The sequence below is a fragment of the Emydura macquarii genome, unplaced genomic scaffold, assembly GCF_026122565.2.
Source record: "Emydura macquarii macquarii isolate MOO-44397 ecotype Brisbane River unplaced genomic scaffold, CSIRO-AGI_Emac_v2 contig_2676, whole genome shotgun sequence".
In the NCBI taxonomy this organism is placed as follows: domain Eukaryota; kingdom Metazoa; phylum Chordata; order Testudines; family Chelidae; genus Emydura; species Emydura macquarii.
The window spans coordinates 5899917-5919029 of NW_027132813.1; the positions used below are offsets into that span (position 1 = coordinate 5899917).

The 19113-nt window shown below is 42.7% G+C and overlaps 2 protein-coding genes across 4 annotated transcripts in view; one reads left to right on the top strand and one right to left on the bottom strand.

The window, feature by feature from the left end:
* The first annotated feature begins 1533 nt into the window (after positions 1-1533).
* On the top strand, positions 1534-11650 carry MRPL33 (mitochondrial ribosomal protein L33). Its single transcript, XM_067564793.1, has 4 exons — positions 1534-1659; positions 3983-4001; positions 7762-7868; positions 11340-11650. Exons 1-4 carry the CDS (start codon positions 1638-1640, stop codon positions 11387-11389), a joined length of 198 nt encoding a protein of 65 aa, XP_067420894.1. The 5' UTR covers positions 1534-1637; the 3' UTR covers positions 11390-11650.
* The window catches only part of RBKS (ribokinase), a 108866-nt gene continuing 101184 nt past the window's right edge, over positions 11432-19113 (bottom strand). For all 3 annotated transcript variants that reach the window (XM_067564792.1, XM_067564789.1, XM_067564788.1), the window contains one exon: positions 11432-15726. In XM_067564792.1, coding sequence (XP_067420893.1) covers positions 15553-15726 — 174 coding nt within the window. In that variant the 3' untranslated portion in view covers positions 11432-15552. The remainder of the gene's footprint in view (positions 15727-19113) is intronic.

The following is a 19113-nucleotide window of genomic DNA, read 5'->3' on the forward strand; positions in this document are numbered from 1 at the left end:
CTCACATTTATTTTGAAAGTCGTTTTAAAAAATGGAAGTGCCATAATTAATTTCCCCTTTGGATCTATTGTTTTTTCAACTGGCAACAAATGCAGTGAGCCCAGCCTTTGGAACTCTTATGAAGCAGTCATTCTGTACCTCAATCTCATTGACTCCATGTCATTTAAAATCTCCTCTGAATGTATTCGGTATCTCCCTTGCTTATGTCTGTTAATTTCACTCTTCAGCTAGTACTATGTTATTTAGAATCTAGACTGAGATCTTCAAAGGGGCTTAAAGAGGTCTGGCACCCAACTCCCATTGAATTATTGCACTTAATGCCCTTTGGCTCCTTTGAAAATCCCCATTTAACTCTGCATAGCATTTTGGGTAAGGCTTGTATTATACAGCCTAATGTACTGTAGGAATCTTGGTACTTCTTTTTTGACATGAGAGATTTGTTATGATTTCACTCAAAAGGTTCTGTGTTTAAAATAGTATTGCCAACCACAAAGATTCAAAAATGATGAGCTAGGTCTCAAAAATCACAAGATTGATTTAAACATCATGAAATCAAAACAAAACAAAATAAAAACTCTGGGTTTTGTTTTTGAGGTGTAGGAGGAAGGTGTCACATTTCTAAGCTTTTCAGCACCACCATGAGAGCCAGAAGTTTCATTTAAAAAAAATAAATAAAAGTAAGCTGAGCTTCTCATGTAATCACAGGACTCCAGTAGCTGCAGCTTTTAGAAAAACAGCAAGTTTTGGAAGATTTGACAGAAATCACTGTTGACTCAGTGCTGAGTGGTGGTTGAAGCAAGGATGAGTAAGCCTAGAGGACAGAACACATAAGCCTGCCCCAGCTCAGCAGGTCTGAGTCTTATTTCGGTGATGGGCTTGATGCAGGAGTTACTGGGGCAGCTTCTCCCGCCTGTTATGCAGGTGAGCCTTGATTATCAGCCTGGCCCCTTCCGGCCTTAACAATCTATTTATATATAACCCTGTTCCCGGCCTCTACTTCTCCCGTGAAGTCAGCTACTCCCCTGCCTTCCCACCGCCGAGGAGACGGGCTGGCTGCCCTGCTCTGCCCTGCCCTCTCCCCGCAAGCCAGGTGAGCTCTGGGAGGAGACACGGGCTCCGCTCCTTTGTGCCCCTCCAGCAGCTAGAACAGCCGGGTCCAGGCCCAGCACCGGGCCGCCCAGGCCTGATACCTAACAGCCGCGGCCCCTGGTGCACGGGCCTGGGCGGTCACTGCACACATGGGGCGGGGTGTCCCAGCAGCAGCGCAGCGCAGCACGTGGATGTGGCGGCTGTTGCTGCTGGGCTTGGCCGGAACGGCCACGCGCCCGTTTTGCTGCATTCTATGGGCCGGGCCCGGCCGGGGGGAGGGGAACCAGCCACTTCGGGGCGGGCGGGCGGGCGGGAAGAGACGGTTCCGCAGCAGGGCGGCCAGTCGCATCAAGCCGCTGTGCGCGCGCAGCGGGTAGGGGCGGGGCTTTATCACCAGAAGCCACGCCCATTCCTCGTCTGCCCGGAGGCCGGGCCGGTCCCCGGCCGGAAGCAGGAAGCGGTTTCTGGGCGGTGCCTGGTGGTGGGGGGAGGCGGGTTCGGGCCGGCCGCGGGCAGGAGGCGAGGCAGCGCACGGCAGAGCAGGCGCCATGTTCCTGACGGTGCCCGCCTGTGAGTAGGGAGGGGATGCGGCTCCGCGGGTCTCTCTCGCCGCTGCCTTTAGCTGGGGCGGGGGGAGGCCTGGGCCTGGGCCTGGGCCTAACGGTGTCAAGGACGCACTTGGGCCCGGGTCGGGTGACTGCTCTGCCCCCGGCCGGCCGGCACTACATCTCCCAGCAGGCAGCGCGGCCTGGAACCACGTGGCGGGGTTCTGGGGCGGGCTCCCCAGGCACGGGCCGGGTCACGGCGGGAGACTCGCTGCGCGTGCGCTGCTCCCTGCTCTGATCGCTCCGGACTAGTTCTGGCCTGGGCGGGCCCCGCTGCCACCCCGTCAAACTGAACCCGCGGGGCGGCGGAGCCCGAGGCAGGCCATTAAGGCTGGGCGGGACAGAGGCCAGTGGCCTGAGGGCGCCCAGCCCAGCCCAGTCCAACCCAACCCAGCGCCCTGCCTGCTCCAGCAGCGCCTAGGCTGCCTGCCACCCGCAGTGACTGTAACATTTGAAGAGATCGGCCCGTGCCCGTGTGGCTTGGCTGGTCTTTCCCTCCTGCTAACCGAGCAGTTCTCTGTATACCAGCCTTGTCGCTCTAGGAGTTGTTCGAAGGCCCAGGTGTGAGCGAGTGATCAGAGGGTTAACCATGCTTAATGACAGTCTAAGTTCACCTGTGGGTTAAGTCATCCTAAAAATAAAAGGATGCTTTGGCCGTTTGATGGCGAGGATTGTAATCCGGGGTTTGGCTCAGAACAGGCCCAAGTGTGCATTGAAATCTTAAAGGGCAAGGAGGAAAAAATATCTGAACTTCATGAACTACTGTCAGCAGCTGTGAAAGAAATGCTTAGTTAAAAGAAGGAAAGGAAAGGAAACGGTTAACGGCATTACTTAGATTTTAAGATCCTTGAGTCAGGAACCATCTTTTTGTTCTGTGTTTGTACCATACCTAGTACACTGGGATTGTGGTCCATGACTGGGGCTCCTAGGTGCTACTGCAATACAAATAAATTACAGATGAAACCTGTATGCCCAATGTAAGGTAACTTTTGGGAAAGTATTTGTGTTGTGGCAGTGCCTGTGCTGTGTTATTACTTGTATTACAGAATCTGAATTGGGGGCCCGTTGTACTGAGGATTCTATACACAGATAGTGAGGGATAGTTTGTGCCCCAAAGAGTTTCCAATTTAATTTAAGAAAATATTTTTGTGTGGGTAACAATTTCAATGAAGGAAGAAAAAAGAAAAGGTAACATAAGCTCATGTGCTTATAGATCCCTCTTCTGTTCTCTGGAATGGGAGATCTGCAGTACTGTCTCCATGAAGGACATTCCCCAGGATTGGATTCTACATGGAGGTGGTAGTTGGGAGTGGATGACCCAGTTTGGGTGGAGACAGGATCTGGCAGGGTGTACATCAACCCATTATTAGTTGTCCAAGTTCTTGTAGGTGTTATAGCAGAAATGGGCCTTGGAGAGAGAGATGAAGATGAGGCTAGCGGCCTTATGTGTCAGTTCAGGGAGGGCATTCTTTGGGGAAGGGGCAGAATGCCCATATTGGTGGGAGAAGTGGATAAATGAGTGTTTAAGGCTGGTATCATTGCTAGAGAGCTTGAGGGGTTTAAGAGATTAAGGTAAAGAGAGAAAGGCAGAGCTAAGAAGGGCTTTAAAAGTGAGTGCAAGAAGCTTTAACTTTTATGGGGTGGAAAACAGGCCTGTGGAGGGATTTTGAGAGTGAAGTGAAAGAGTAACAGGCAAGGGATCTGATCTTAGCAGTATTTTGAATGAATCTTAAGTGGGAGTAAGAACTACTGGGGGCTTGAACAAGAGCTCTGCTTGTACAATGTAGATTGGCTTTTGCTATACTTTTTACTTATATTGCAGTAGTGCCTAGAGCAGTGGTTCTCAACCCCGTGGGCTTCTTGTGGCCCAATCAGCACACAGCTGCGGCCCAGGTGACATCCTCAGGGCCATACAGGTCGTGTATCTATTGTGTGGATGCGGCCCATTAACACACAGAGAACTGCATATGTGGCCCACAGTGGTAAATAGATTGAGAACCACTGGTCTAGAGGGTGCAAGTAGGCCAGGGCCTCTTGGGCTAGGTCCTACACAAATGATTTTAAAAATATGATGGAAAAAATTGCTGGATTTTGGCATAGCCTAGCTATACAAGGCTAAGAGGAATCTCTTTTACAACTGTGATTGTCTTTGCCTGGCTGCTGGGACTGTTCCAAAAGCAGCTTTTGTGCAGAGCTGTAATAATTTTTATATGTTAATATTTAAAGGAAAATAAGATAACATAACTTTATTTCTTTTTCTTCCTCTCATCATTGTGTTCCAAAAACAGTGGCCAAGAGCAAATCCAAGTAAGTGACATTATACTGGTTTGTGCTATTGCAAGTGGTCTGCTTCCCACAGTTGCATTCTACAGTGACACACAAATATGGGGTCTTCCCAAAATCTCTGAATGTACATGAGGTATTTGTGATTCTTCAACCTAGGAGCCAGATCGCATCCCCTCTGCATTTAGATCTCTCCACCACTCTCTGGAATGGGAAATCTGCAGTACTGCCCTCCATGAAGGGCATTCCCCAGGGTTGATTCTGCCTGGAGATAGCAGTGGGGGGCAGATGACCCTGTTTGGGTGCAGGCAGGATCTGGTAGGGTCCACATCAACCCACCAGTCCTGGAAGAATTACTTTAGTAAGATCTAGAGCCTGGGGCTGTGTTACTTTTCCTCTAGAATTGTCTCTGTGGTGGGGATCTAATTTTAATGGCATTTCTGGAGGCAGCAATAGCAGAGAGATCCCTGGCAGCAGAGCTCCAGAAAGCTGGGTCAGACAATGCAGAAGCACAGGGCCTCCATGCAGATGTTCTTGTCCCCTGGGTGACTTCAGAGGGTTGAGTCCAATCCCATGGTGCACTTTGTGGGGGAAACTCCATGGCAACCCTCTTCCCTCAACAGTATGAGTAGAGCGAAATTCTGAGAGATCCTTATAGTCATTTACCTGTTTAGCCTCATTCATCAAGAGGAGGCAATCTGGATGCATATGTGGTCAGTTTGGACCTCTGTGGGGTCCAGGCTAAAGCATGTATTGTGGATGTGTTGTTTTTATCAGCATTACCTTCCTAGTAGAGTATAGAATGGTTCCCTAAACGTCTATAGTTGTTGTATATAATGATCATAAAACACAGTTGCTTGTCTCTTTTGCTGAACAAGTTTCAAGGTGGGCGTCATCACTTTTCAGTTAAAAAAGTAACTATTATAGCAGGCAGAGCTATAACACATTCTCCTTTTGGGCTGGGAATGCAGAAGAGACAGTGTTCTGAGCACCTGGACCTTCTCTTTAGCCCTACTCAAGAATGGTGTTAATGGGCTGTGGAGGAAGATAGATCTGGAGCCTATGGGTTAAAAAGAAGAGTGGCACAATTTGGGGCTGGGAAGGAAATAAAGGACTCTGAAAATTTTGCCTCTGCTCCCCCAGAAGTGAGGAGCTAAGACTGCATAAAAATATATATATGAGAGGTGACCAATTATGGCAAAAATTGTATTTGTTAGGTATTTAGCTATACAAATCCAAGAGGTTACGGTGATAGGGAAGCTCTGTCCTTGACGAACTGTCATTAAAACATCCCTGTAATTTCCCCTGGTTCTCAGAAGGTGCATTCCTGCATGAATTTGTAATAGTTTGTACTGCAAGTCTTTGGAAAGAGGACCATCTGGCATGCTTGTTGAATATTTAAAAATCATCCCCAAAAGAAGCTGGTGCCAGCCCCCCCGCTGTGTTTGAAGTGTCTCTTGTCTTATGGTGTTTCTGCAGAATTGTCAGGGCTTGACATTCAAAGTGCAGTTTTAAAATACATGCCCAACAGAAGGGTCTCATTTTGACACCAGCCTTAATAGCAATTATGTTCTGCCATCATCCCCTCCCACTAATGAGGTGAAGTTTCCTTGGGGAGGTATAAATACAATTAATTTCACTAAACTAAAAGCTTTTTGTGGCTTTCTTGTCGTATTCCTCCCATTTTTATTATGTCTTTGTGGTGCTCTTCCTTCATTAGGAAATGAAATTTATTTTCAAATCCAAGTGCTTCTCTTTTATATTTCATGTTATCTTCTCTTCTTTCTCCATCATTTTATTGGCCCTCCTCTGGCCCCTTTACTTTCCCTTTCTGGGTCTCTCCCCTAGAAAAAAAACAAGAAATCTCTCTTCTTGTTCTGCCTCGACCTCACTAGGCCATCTGAGTTGAGTTGCCCCATTAGGCTGTAAATTTTCATAACAAAGTGTCCTGCTCCGAAAGAACCTGCCTTCAGACATGTACCAGATAGGAGTTTCAAACTCTGGTTATACTGACATCACTGGGTTAGAAAGAGGAAATTGACCAGAAAGTGTTTGAGGAAGTGGGAAACATATGGGGGAAGGAGTCTTGTACATGGTTACAGGTGCTACGCTTGACAACTGCAGTGGTGTAGAAGAAATGATGGAAAACTGGGACATTCCCTGGGTTGGCCTGGGTCTTTTAGCTCAGGGAAGTCTAGGCTTACCCTTCATAAAAAACAAACTTTTTCATGTAAAACTAGACTTTAAATGAGACCAGGCAAAGCCTTATGAAATATGCTGTTAGGAGTGACATTGCATGTGTGAGCAAATAGGAATTTTTTATGCTTAATTTTGATGGATCATATTGTCGTTAAGATAGGAAATTGAATGGGGTTTCCATTGCAGTGCTTCCTTCAGATCATTTCATTGCAATGGAAGAGGAGAGATCACCACTTGAGAAATGATCAAGGGGTTTGACCTTCCTTCCCTAATCTTCAGATGCTCTGAGAGCCTCAGGAGTACCATAGAACTGGCAATACTTTTGGATTTTCAGGGCTGCTCAATTGCCTTCACATTACATACCAGTTTCTCCTTTTCTCCCCTCTGTGGTACTATGGCTGCTGCCCCAACCCCTCCACAGCGTGAACATGATCTGGTGGTTTGAGAAGGCATGATGCTGTGGAGAGTGACTATCCCACCTACCTTGCCACCTTTTGACCTGTTCCTTTAGCATACCAGAGGAAGGGAGGAATATGCTGAGGAGCTCTGCTTCTCCTTTTTGTGTGTCCCTCACTCCATCGGTATTGCTTTAGGTCCCCGTGCTAGTGCAAATGGAGGGGACAGCTGGGCTCTGTATTCTGAGATATTTTATTGGATATAACCTGCCTTTAAATAGGATGATCCTCTGTTTTCTAAAAAGGAGCCATGCTGAGTCAGTTGTATGCAGATCTTTTCTGTCTTATTTCAAAGTGGAAGCTTTTTCTCTCTTCTGTCTCACAGGAAATTTTGACATTTTGAAATTACTTTGTTCTGATTTGGACCATATCAGCAGAAATAGTGCATCTTATGACATGGCATGACAGAATATGACATGTCGTCTTATGCACTAATGCTCCAGACATGAAATAATGTAAAACTAATATGGAGGTGAGGAAAAAACACAAAGTAAATTTCAAAATGAAAAATTAGTTTTGAAATAAAATTTCAACAAAAATTTTAAATGACATTTTTGGGGATGAAAATAATTGTTCTGAATTTTTTTGTGGGAAATTTTGCCTGTCAATGTGATTTCATTTAAAAAGAAAGAGAGAAAAAAAAGCGAATGTGATGAAATACCTTTTTCAAACAGAAAACTGTTTTAGACAAGAGATTTCCAAGCAGCTCTAGCGTGAATGCTTCAAGCTGCTCTCACTGCCTCTCTCATACTTGACTTGTTTGATGTGCTGGTTGGCTTGGGAAGATACCAGGGTCTGCTTCCAAAACTTGGTCTCCTGAGCTACAGCACTTTTGCATCATCATTGCTTTTACAGACTTAGCAGTATTGAGCATCAGCAACATCTGTTGAAGTTGCAGTTGCTCATCACCTCCTGCAATCAAACTCATAGTTAACATCTCAGCTAAATTTAGTATGTTATTGTGACTAAATTGTCCATAATGGGCAAAAATGGTGACATTAAATGTCTCATTTCACTCAACTGCACATGCAAAGGGGAATTTCTGCAGTGCAGACATTGACTAAAAACCAGTGTTCACCACCACTGTATACATCTGCTGTTGGCCATAAAGATGTCCCTTGTCATTTTAGGTTCATCCTTGTGAGGATGGTGAGTGCAGCAGGGACAGGCTTCTGTTACAACCTCAAGAGAGCCCGACTGCAGGAGAAATTGGTCTTGCTGAAATATGATCCTATTGGTAAGAACTTCTGGAAGAAATTAGATGCTCTCTGGAAGATGCACTCTCTCTTTAGTCAAATATAATAGAATGTATCCAGTTCAAGCAGAGTAATACTTAGCATTTTCCATGCTCAAACCATTGTACTATTCCTTAAAACATCTGAGTGAGGAGGTAAATATTAACCCCTTTTTACAAACTGTGACACTGACACAGTGAGCTAGTGACTTGCCTGAGGCCTGGTCTACACTGGTGGCTTAATTTGAATTAAAGTCCCTTAATTTGAATTAATTACTCCCACGTCTACACTTGCACATTGTTAATGCGAATTAAGGAGCCTTTAAAATCGAATTAATAAAACCACCTCTGCAAGTGGATTAGTGCCTGAAGCGCATCAGTTAATTTGCATTAGTGTGGGTGTGGACGCAATGGGACTTAATTCAAATTAATTGGCCTCCAGACTGTATCCCATGATGCCCCATTTCAGTACCCTCCCACAAAGCAGCCCCGGGAAGATTTAAATCTTCATTTCCTGTGGTGAATGGGTTTATAATCCAAGCTGCGATCACCCCCCCATACACACACGACAAGCCCTTTGCAGTTTGTCCCTTTAAGGATTTGAAAATTTCACACACCCCCTCCCCCGCATGGTGAATGCGTTTTAACTGCCCAGCAAACCCTTTGCAGTTTGTCCCTTTAAGATTTGTCCCTTTGAAAGTTTAGCCCTTTAAAGTTTGTCCCTTTGAAAGATTTCACCACCCGCCCTCCTCCCCACATGGTGAATGTGTTTTGAATGCCAGCAGTGAGAGGAAATTCTTTGCTACATTGTTTCAGTGGCCAGTCATGGAAATTGATACTTTCTTAAGTTTATTCACAGTGCTACATGTGGATACATTATATCATGCTTTCCATCAGTGAAATGGAAACATTTGTATCACTGTATTAATATACTAACTGACTGCATTGTTATTTATCTTACATTCTACAGATACCTGTAGAATCAAAATCAAAGGCAAGCAATATACAGGGGTGGTAGGGGGAGCATAAAAGGCAAACAGCATACAGTTCTAAAGTAATCCAGGATAAGCTGCGATGTATTTGTCACGGTCAAAATGAGAGCATAGTTCAGCTGGCTCCATGTGCCTGCAGCAGTGGCAATCTGGGAGTAAAAAAACAGCATGAAAATCCTTTTCCCCTGTTTGTTTGGGGGTGGGGGAAGCAGCGCTGCATCCTGGGATGATGACACTCGTCACAACAGCCTCTATGGTTAGTTGCACTGTGGGATAGCTTCCCACATTGCACTGCTTTCTAATTCGAACTAAGGCTGGCCAGTGTGGACGCAAGAAACCAGCACAAACACTGTAGTGTGGACAGTCTGCAGCGCTTTCCATAAATCGCTTTCTGTAATTCGAATTAAGCTAATTCGAATTAGTGCTGCAGTGTAGACATAGCCCAAGACCGCACAGCAAGACAGGCAGAGCTAAGATTAGAATTTGGAAATTTGTACATTCTATTTCTGTGCTCAGTTTACTGGATTAGGCTGTCTCGTAAGAAGCAGCAGTGAGCTACACAGTGGGACACTTTTAAACCAGAAGAGCAGTAAACTCATCACAACTTGAAGAAGAAATTTATTTAAAATATTTTTATTATTTAAAAAATGTCTAATACATACATAAATGCAGGTTCCCACATGCTTGGAGAAAAGTTGCTACACTCTTCTGCTGTGTTCCTCTGACCCTCACAGAACTTTCCCTAATTTAAAAGCTTGATTCATTCTAACTCATGGGTATCTATAGCGCTTGCCAAGAGTTCCTATTTTTTTTTAAAAAAGAAGTATTTTAAAAGGTAACTTAGAGTCTGAGTTACTTGGGAAGGCACCAGTTTGTAACTAACATATTAAAGGCTAAGTTGGGGACATTGTAACCTGCTTTAGTTTTTTTAAATAGCATGGGAGAGTTTAGTCAGTACAGATCCCAGCTGCAAAACACATGGTAATCTGATATTTAACTAGACCATAAGAAAAAAAAATCACATTACTCTGAATAGGTAATATAACTGTTTGGCTGATAGTTATATGGGATATTATTTTCATTGCAGTCTTGGTGGAGGATTAACATTGATATTCTCTGTTGATTTAAGAATGCAGGAGTTTGATGCCTGTAGAGAGAGACTCCTGGAGATACAAGTTGATTTAATTAAAATTTGCTAAAAATATTCATGTTGGCTGAAGTCTGAATTTCACATGTCAGGGAAAACCTTAGATTAAGCTGTGGTGGGATTTCTTTCCTGGGTTAGAAAAAGTTTGTTAATTTCATGTTATCTTTTATTGCTTCAGAATATTCCACAAGTCTCCTATAGAAACCCTATCCAGTTTGTGTGCGATATGCTACAGAGTGGAGCTCCCAGCCTTGCAGGAGTTTGGTGGCAGGACAGCCTGACACAACCCATAGACTAGAAATGGGAGGTATCTTAGAATGGTCTCAGAATGGTTTACGTTTGATGGAGGGAAAAAAAATTCCTATAGCCTATTCCAGAGGGAAAGTGAGATGCTGAGGCATGTGTGAAAGTCAGGTAAATTTGAGTCTGGCCATCCATGGATGTCAGGTATAATATTAGATGTACTTTGCATCTGTACGCACTTTCACTTGACACCTTTTTTGTATATTTCATAAACAGAGAGACCTGCATATAGTGAACCTTTTACAGTGAGGTAGAAAGTCCCAGATTGTTGCAGTGCTTCAGTGTAAAGGTTTCAGTCCCAACTAGGGTGTGTCTGTTGGGAAAACTAACTCCACTATCTCTATGATGTACAGTGTCACTCCTGCATAGTTTTCAGTGTTTGAGCCGTTACTAAAATTCATTTTATTCTGAAAAGTGACTGCCCAAATGGCATTGTAGTTTTCCCTGCTCATTCTCTCACAGTTAGTTCCATATCAAAAGTGTGAAATTTACAAGTAAAATGATTTTCCTAACTTAAGGTTGAGAACTTACAGTCAAGCACAGTTTGTAGTTCATTCATCACCTGTAATAAAGATTCAGCAGTTGGTACTTGAAGAAAGATTCTGTTGATGATATGCAAGGCAGATTAGAATTCAGTTTATTCTCCCATAGCTGTCTGGACTCTGCAGAGCTAAGACAAGTAGAAAAGCCGTAAAAACCTTTCTTTGTCCCTATGAAGAGCAGATTGTGACTCCGATTAGACATGGCAAGTAGCTGTTGAGTGAAAAGCTTCCATTTTCATAGTCATTTAAATCTGAATGTTTGTCCTTCATGGGGTAAAATAGACACCTGTGTACTAGAAGTTATATGCTGTAAAATGAATTCAGTGCTAAAGTCCTTTAAAAGCAGGTTGGCCAACATTGGCATTGTGCCAGTAATTATTCGCTCTGTATTTGTTTAAGCATTGAGGCCAGCAGGAGGTGTTGGTGTGGATTTTTTTTCTTGTAAATGTAACATTTGAGTTTTTCTACCAACTTGCTTTTCTCTCCACAGTGAACAAACGTGTGCTCTTCACAGAGAAGAAAAAATTACGTTCCATCTGAACAATGATTTGTAAATGGACTTGATTTATACATGAGTTGGACTTTTGGGGGGAGCGGGGATGCTGCTTCTGAAATCTTGCAGTGTGTGCTAAAAAGAGAGGAAATGGACTCGATCAGTGCCTCCTGTGATTTGACGGCCATTGTGAATGAGAACAATGTAGAGAGAGAAAATTCTTAGTGTCTGGACATAGATCATCGCATCAACATTTATTTATCCTTTGAGTTATTTTTACAGTCCTCAATAAAAAAATTAAAATAGCAGATTCCATTGTCTGTGTTTTCCATTGTGAAACTGGCTGTAATTATCAAAGAAATTGACTATTGTTTCACATGGCAATAAAAAATTAACATTTTTTTACAAGACTTCAGTGAATGGGTTGCTACAATCATTCTAAACCACCATTTACAGATGGGAGGAGCACTAATGTTTCATAGCCTATGGTAGAAGTGGGCAGAAGAAATACAAGTAGTTAAATGACATGTAGCATCCTATAGAGCTAAAGGCTGCTGGCTTTGACACCAATGGCAAAACTCCAGTGAGATCAAGATTTGACTCATACAGAATAGAACTTCTTGTCAAGATCACGTATGTAGGACTTATTTTTCACTTCTGAATGTATATGTGAGTAGGCAGAGGGTAGATGTCTAAGCCAGTTTTTTGATTAGTGCATTGTGGATGATGGCTTTGTTCTTTAACTAAGTAGTTCATTTGTGTTTCTGGCCAAATAAGACTGACTAGGCGTCTTGGCATGTTTGAAAACATTTTCGCCAGAACACTGGACAGCTAATGAACTAATCTGTACATCTAGCTCACCTGAAGGCTTTATCCGCAACTTGCCCAGAACCAGAGACCCTCACCTAATGGACACAGTGTAGAGCCTACTGCAGCCATCATACGATAGAGAAACATAACCAGTACATGCTGCAGGACCCAGCATACAATGCTTCACCGTGATGTAAGTGGTAGACTATAGAAGAGATGGAACTTTTGCATGCTGGTATGTGGTCTCCAGATGGTCAACGAGTCACAATTTGGGCTAAGGCACTTGCCGCAGAGAGCAAGGACAAGGGGAATTTGGTTGAAAACTCAAAGCTAACTGTAGTTCACATTTTAATAGCTATATCCCAGCTGGCAGAGCTGAAACTTCAGCAAAATCTAAGAGAATCTTAATTAGTGGAGAGCACAGCAAAGTCTATGGAGGCCATTGAATTTCAGAGCTCATGGACTTCATTATCCCTATTCATATTGTGGAATGTCTCTTTACTTTATATACATGAAAGGTTGTGAGGGAAATGTTGAAGACATCAATTACTAAGTTCTGCATTGCCATTAGAGTAATGGTTGCCATGCACAATGTGTGGTTCAAGGAACAGAGCTACAATATTTCATTGGAATGAAAGAGCGCAACCCTAGTGCTGTACTGTAGAATAGAATTTAACAGGGAATCGGTGATTGAGAAGGGAGTAAAGACTTTCCTTCTCTCTCTCCTCCTTTAGTAGCTGAGTACCTGGAATGTCTTAGGAAAAAAAGTTTGCATCTATGCAATCAGAACCCTTGCCTGGGACATGGTACAACCAATCTGCTAGAATTCTTTGGGGGTGTCAACAAACATGTGGACAAGGGTGATCCAATGGATGTACGGTATGGCTAGACTGACAGCAGCAAATTTGCTGCCATCAGATCGATCTATCCAGATTGATTGAGCAGAAGTGAAGACCCACTCAACCAATCTGTAAATCGATTCAATTAAACCACCACCTCGAAAGATGTAGTGCTGCTTCGACGGGAACTCATTTCCCATCAGCGCAGCACAGTGGAGACAGCACGCTAAAGGGAAGTTATGAAGTCAATGGGAGTTTTGCAAGCTCCTTTGCATAGCTTGAGTAAATCCTGTCGACTGCTGCTGCATTTCCTGGTAAATATAGACCAGGCCATAGTATACTTAGATTTTCAGAAAGCCTTTGACAAGGTCCCTCAGCAAAGGCTTTTAAGCAAAGTAAACAGTCATGGATTAAGAGGGAGGGTCCTCTTCTTGATCAGTAACTGGTTAAAAGATAGGAAACAAGGAGTAGGAATAAATGGTCAGTTTTCAGAATGGAGAGGGCTAAATAGTGGTGTCCCCAAAGGGTCTGTACTGGAACATATTCATAAATGACCTGGAAAAAAGGGTAAACAGTGAGGTGGCAACATTTGCAGATGATCCAAAACTACTCAAGATACTGAAGTCTAAAGCAGATGGCGAAGAGTCACAAAGGGATCTCACAAAACTGGGTGACTGGGCAACAAAATGGCAGATAAAATTCAATGGCGATGAATGAAAGTAATGTACATTGGAAAACATAATCCCAACTATACATATAAAATGATGGGGTCTAAATTAGCTGTTACTCCATTATCACTGTCTTAATGGGTCATTGTGAATAATTCTCTGAAAACATCCACTCAGTGTGCAGTGTCAGTAAAAAAGGGAATGTTGGAAATCATTAGGAAAGAATAGCTAATAAGACAGAAAATATCATATTACCTCTCCACAAATCTATGGTATGCCCACATTTTGGATACTGTGTACAGATTTAGTTGCCCCAATCTCAAAAAAGATGTATTGGAATTGGAAAAGATACAGAAAAGGGCAACCAAAATGATTAGAGGTATGGAACAGCTTCCATGTGAGGAGAGATTAAGACTGGGACTTTTCAGCTTGGAAAAAAGATGACTAAGATGGTCTATGACCACGGTATATAAAATCATAATGTGTGTGGAGAAAGTAAATAAGGAAGTGTTGTTTATGCCTTCTCATAACACAAGAACTAGGGATCACCAAAAGAAATGAATAGGCAGCAGGCTTAAAATAAACAAAAGGAAGTATTTCTTCACAGAACGCACAGCCTGTGGAACTCTTTGCCAGAGGCTGTTGTGAAGGCCTAGACTATAACAGGGTTCAAAAAAGAACTAGATACATTCATGGAGGATAGGTCCATCAAGGGCTATTAGGCAGGATGGGCAGGGATGCAAAACCATGCTCTGAAGTATCCCTAGCCTGTTTGCAAGAAGCTGGAAATGGTTGATGGGATGGATCACTTGATGACTAGCTGTTCTGTTCATTCCCTCTGAAGCACCCGGCATTGGCCACTGTCGGAAGACAGGATCCTGAACTAAATGGACAATTTGTCTGACCCAGCGTGGCCGTTCTTATGTTCTATGTCCCATCGCTGGCTGTTAGAGAGATTTGCTTCTAGCAGTTGCAGATCAGTTACATGCCATTGTAGGCACTGCCATCATACCATCACCTCCATAAACTATCAAGCTCAGTCTTGAAGCCAGTTAAGTTTTTTGCACCCCACTGCTCCCCTTGAAAGACTTCCAGACCTTCACTCTTACGGTTAGCAGGGATGTAATATACTTAATGGTTAAATGATTGATTGTTAAGTAGTATTCTTACCAATAAGACTAATACTTATCAGTTAACTGGCAGTGTAGGGTCTCTGTTTCTGTGGTGATGGTGTTGGGCCACTGTGGACGTGGCCATGCTGTTGCTGCTGCCCGGGAAGGCCAAGGCCCTGGTGCAGGTTCTGCAGAGCACCCTGCTGCAGAACACATGGGACCATGAGGCTGAAACAGAGTTCCCTCACAGAGCTGGGCTAGGGGTCTACCCTGGGGCTTAGAGGAGGAGATGGGGTGTGGAGGGGGACACAAAATTATATCAGTTAAATAGTTAACTGATATAATTGTAATAGTTTCAATGGTTATCTTTTGTAATCAATATTTACATCCTTAATGGTTAGAAACCTTCACCTAATTTCAGACCTAAACTTATTGGCCAGTTTTATATCCATTTGTTCTTATCTTAACTTAAATAACTCCTCCCTCCCTGCTATTTATCCCTCTGATGTATTTATAGAGAGCAATCCTATCACTCCATAGCCTTCTTATGGTTAGGCTAAACAAGCCAAGCTCTTTGAGTCTCCTCTCATAAGGTAGGTTTTCCACTGACTTTAATAGGAATACACCCAGGTCCCAAGCCCTTACGTGTCAAGGATCCTGTGTTCTGAAAGGGGCAAGAGAAATACAGGCAATTTATTTAGCCATTTTAAATGTATATGATTGCCTCTTCTGACCCAGTATGGCCCTTTTTACGTTCAATACATGCGTCTGATGGAACAAGTTAGAAAAGATCCTGTGGCAGGTCCTTCCTGTAGGGATAGGAAGACTGTGTTCCTGATGCCTGGACGCTAACTGATGCGATAAAGTTTGACTTCCTGATCACTTCTTCCATGGAGAGATGGGGATAGCAAGCCATGAAGAAAGCCAGTGCACCCACAAAACTATCGCCAGCCCCCTAAAGTAAAAGAAACACAAAGTTAGGTGTATTCCTACACAGGAACACAGTACCTGAAATACAAAAGGTTGCCTTTTAGTGCAACTGTGATTACTGGTACCAGGAAATCTTGCAGGGGCCAAGAGCTGAATTGGATATGTCGTTTCCATTTCTAATTTCTATGAAATTCCAAAGCATAAGGTGATTGCCACAACATTAACTGTTGCCACAACATTAACTCTTGCCCCATTACCCAGCCTACATATTAAGATATACAATATTGTATCTTACATTTCTGAAGGGAAACCAGGAATATAAATGCAGCAGTGTAATGGGGCTGAGTTATCATAGTGGCAGCAACCTTTGCTTTTGAAATTTCCTGCCATTGGAGTGTCTGATTTTGATTTTTCAACCTGAATGTTGCATGAATGCCATTTTTCCCCTCCTCATTTAATTTCCATTTTTCTATAAAAATAGGGGATGGGGGAGAAAGTGAAGAAATTAAGCTAAGTGGCTTGTAAATTCCTACTTGCAGAATGATGCAGCTAGATGCCTTCAGAAACCAGCTGTCTTTAACTGAGGTTCCCATAACTGAAGCTCTACACACTACATAAACTGCTTCCCTTCAGTCCCTGGGACAAATTCTGGCCCAAGCCTGAGGTGAGAGGCCTGCAGAGGGGAACTCCACAGAGGTCTGAAAAGGGAGCAGTCTCTCTCCAACCCAGACTGCAGTAGTCTCACCCCTCATTTACACACTCTATCCCCTCAGGGAAGCAAAGGCTGGTGTACCTGAGTAGGTGCTGACCCACCCACTCTGTCCACATCCATATGAGGTCCGAGATAGCTGAGTTCAACAGTGCACTGACTGTGAAGGCTTCTGCCATGCCCTAACATCCTCCTGGAAACTGCACTGGTTCTACTGTGAACAGCAAGGGATGGAATGCATTTACCCCGGGATGCTTTTAGTAACAACTTGTTTGTGTGGCTTCAGAGCCCCACACTGCTCTAAACCGCACTAGTGTTGCATCACCAGCTAACTGAAAGTTTTAACTTATTTAAAACATTGCACAATATTTTTTTTCCAAACCTGGCTTGATTTCTAAGGCCTCATCTATACTTAAAACTTTTACTAGTATAACAGCATGGGTTAGGGGTGTGATATTTTTAATGACTTTTATACCAGCAAAAGTTCTTGGCAAAATGCAGTCATGCTGGTAAAAAAAGTCCTTTTTTCCAAAATAGCTTATTTCATCCAGGAACTAGTGGTTATACAGCCAAAAGCACTCTCTTGCCGGTATAAGCTGCACCTGCACTAGGAGGGTTAGCCTATATATCTATAGTGACAAACCTTTTCTAGTGTATACTAGACCTAAGTCTCAGTGAGATTTGTGAGACAAGGGCGAAGCTTCTGGTTTCAGCTACCTGAGGTACATGAACACAATTTCTGATTGGAAATTTGAGATGGGAAATGTGGTTGGTTTTTTCACATTCCAATGGCTTACAGTATTTTGCTCCACATCAAAAGGAAACATAAAATATCATCTTTGCGTTGACTACTCATGACGTACACCACAGTAGAAATGTTTGTAAAGTTATCAGCAACTGAAAAGTGGGGATAGACTGGCAGGTGAACCCTAATGACGGCAACTCTGGGTAATGAATTTTGTTAAGAGTAATATGTAGTGGGTAGGGTTTTTTCTGTGAAGTGCAACTTTGCAATGGATGTTCCAGTCATTGTGGTTGAAGCATGTATTACCAACTTTGGTCTGTTACAGCCAAAATAGGTTAACCATAGAGCAGGAGAAAGAGCAGGGCACAAAGGGCTCAATGGCATGGTTTAAAATAAAATTGAGATTATTCAATATCCTGGTTAGCAAATGTCAGTTTATTTATATTCACGTTTCAGTGTCTACTATAACCGTACAATGTACTCTGCAAGGACGTCTTTGAAGCTGACAATTAAGATACACAGAATTTTATCTCCAGTTCTCCTTATAGATAAATTAGATAATGGATTTTATTGTATAGCAATAATGCTTTGCACTCCTATGGAACTCTCCTTCTAAGAATCTCATATGGCTTTGCAAACATTAGTGAATTAATCCTTACACCACCTCTCCTATAGCCAGCATATTCCATAATTGTACATTCAAGATGTTTTTAACCGTTCCTTGAAGCATCAGTGCTGGTCACTGGAAGATAAAATACTAGACTAGATGGATTATTGGTCTAATCTGGTATAGCAATTCCTAAATTATTAAATGTTATGGTTTTGAGTTAGTTCTATGTTTTTATTTGTAACCTATTTCTGTATTCTCCGTTACAATGCTTGCTGTCCCTTTTGTGTCTGTAAAAGAAGCATTTTTGGTTACTATTACCCAAAATTGCACAAGGTTTTGTATCTTTGGGGAGGGAAAACCTATGATGCTTTAGTCTGTTTATTTTATACTTTAGCATCTGTAAACCCTGATGAATCAGTGGCTGTTCACCTCTCTAATATAACTATTTTTATACAATGGCCTGGGAAGTGTTTTTAAGGAAAGCGCTTTGTAAGTGGAAACTATATTGTGCCACAGTTGATTTCCCCACAAATATAGCACTTTTCAATCAGTCATACCTGGGATAAAGCGATATGTCATTTGTACAATAAGATGATTTTTACTGATTTATCAAAAATTATCTTGTGCCATAAGGGTAGTAGCATAATTCACAATATTGCACCAATTATACTCACTTCCACCTTTTTTTCCAGAGAGCTATTTCCTCTTAGGGAAGAGTCATTATAACAGGATAAAAGAAAAAAACAGAATTTGGCAGTGTGAAGCCACAGTAAAACTTAAAAGCGCTGCTTTGGCGATTTTGCAGAAATAAGGTATTTTTCTGGTTGAGCACACTGATTCAGTTCAAAACATAGTAAAAGCATGCTAGCAAATCCTGAAAAAAATGGGGCATTTTATAGCACCCTGGTAGAAGCACCACAGAGTCAAGTCTATACTGCATATTACCAAATTAGTGACTAAATCAAGACACCTAAAAGAAGAGTCAATGGAAAAATACATCACAAAATGGATTTAGCACATTAATTGGAGAAGTGGAGTTTAAATTATGAGTAATGCTGACCAGTCTATGAGGGCATGTACTGAAGTATATTTTGCAAATACAGTGAAATCTTAGCGTTAGATTGTGCTTTTGCATTGTCTAAAGCATAAGGCCGTGCATAATTGCACCACTCTAAGGAAGGAATATGCCTCAGTACACTGGTGGCAGTATGTTGGATACGTGTAGCTACATGTCGCAGTGACCAGAAGGGACCATTACTGTGGTGGGGCTTGGCTCTGACAGTGGGACCCCACATTGATAAAATTGCAGTGTAGATGTGGGAGGCATTGCTAGATGAATAGAGAGTTG

What these genes read in the sequence shown, in the direction of transcription:
- MRPL33 (XM_067564793.1), top strand. Translation starts at nt 1,638, where the DNA reads ATGTTCCTGACGGTGCCCGCCT. An exon ending in GCTGAAATATGATCCTATTG is followed by an intron (nt 7,869 to 11,339) that starts GTAAGAACTTCT and finishes TTCTCTCCACAG; the next exon opens with TGAACAAACGTGTGCTCTTC.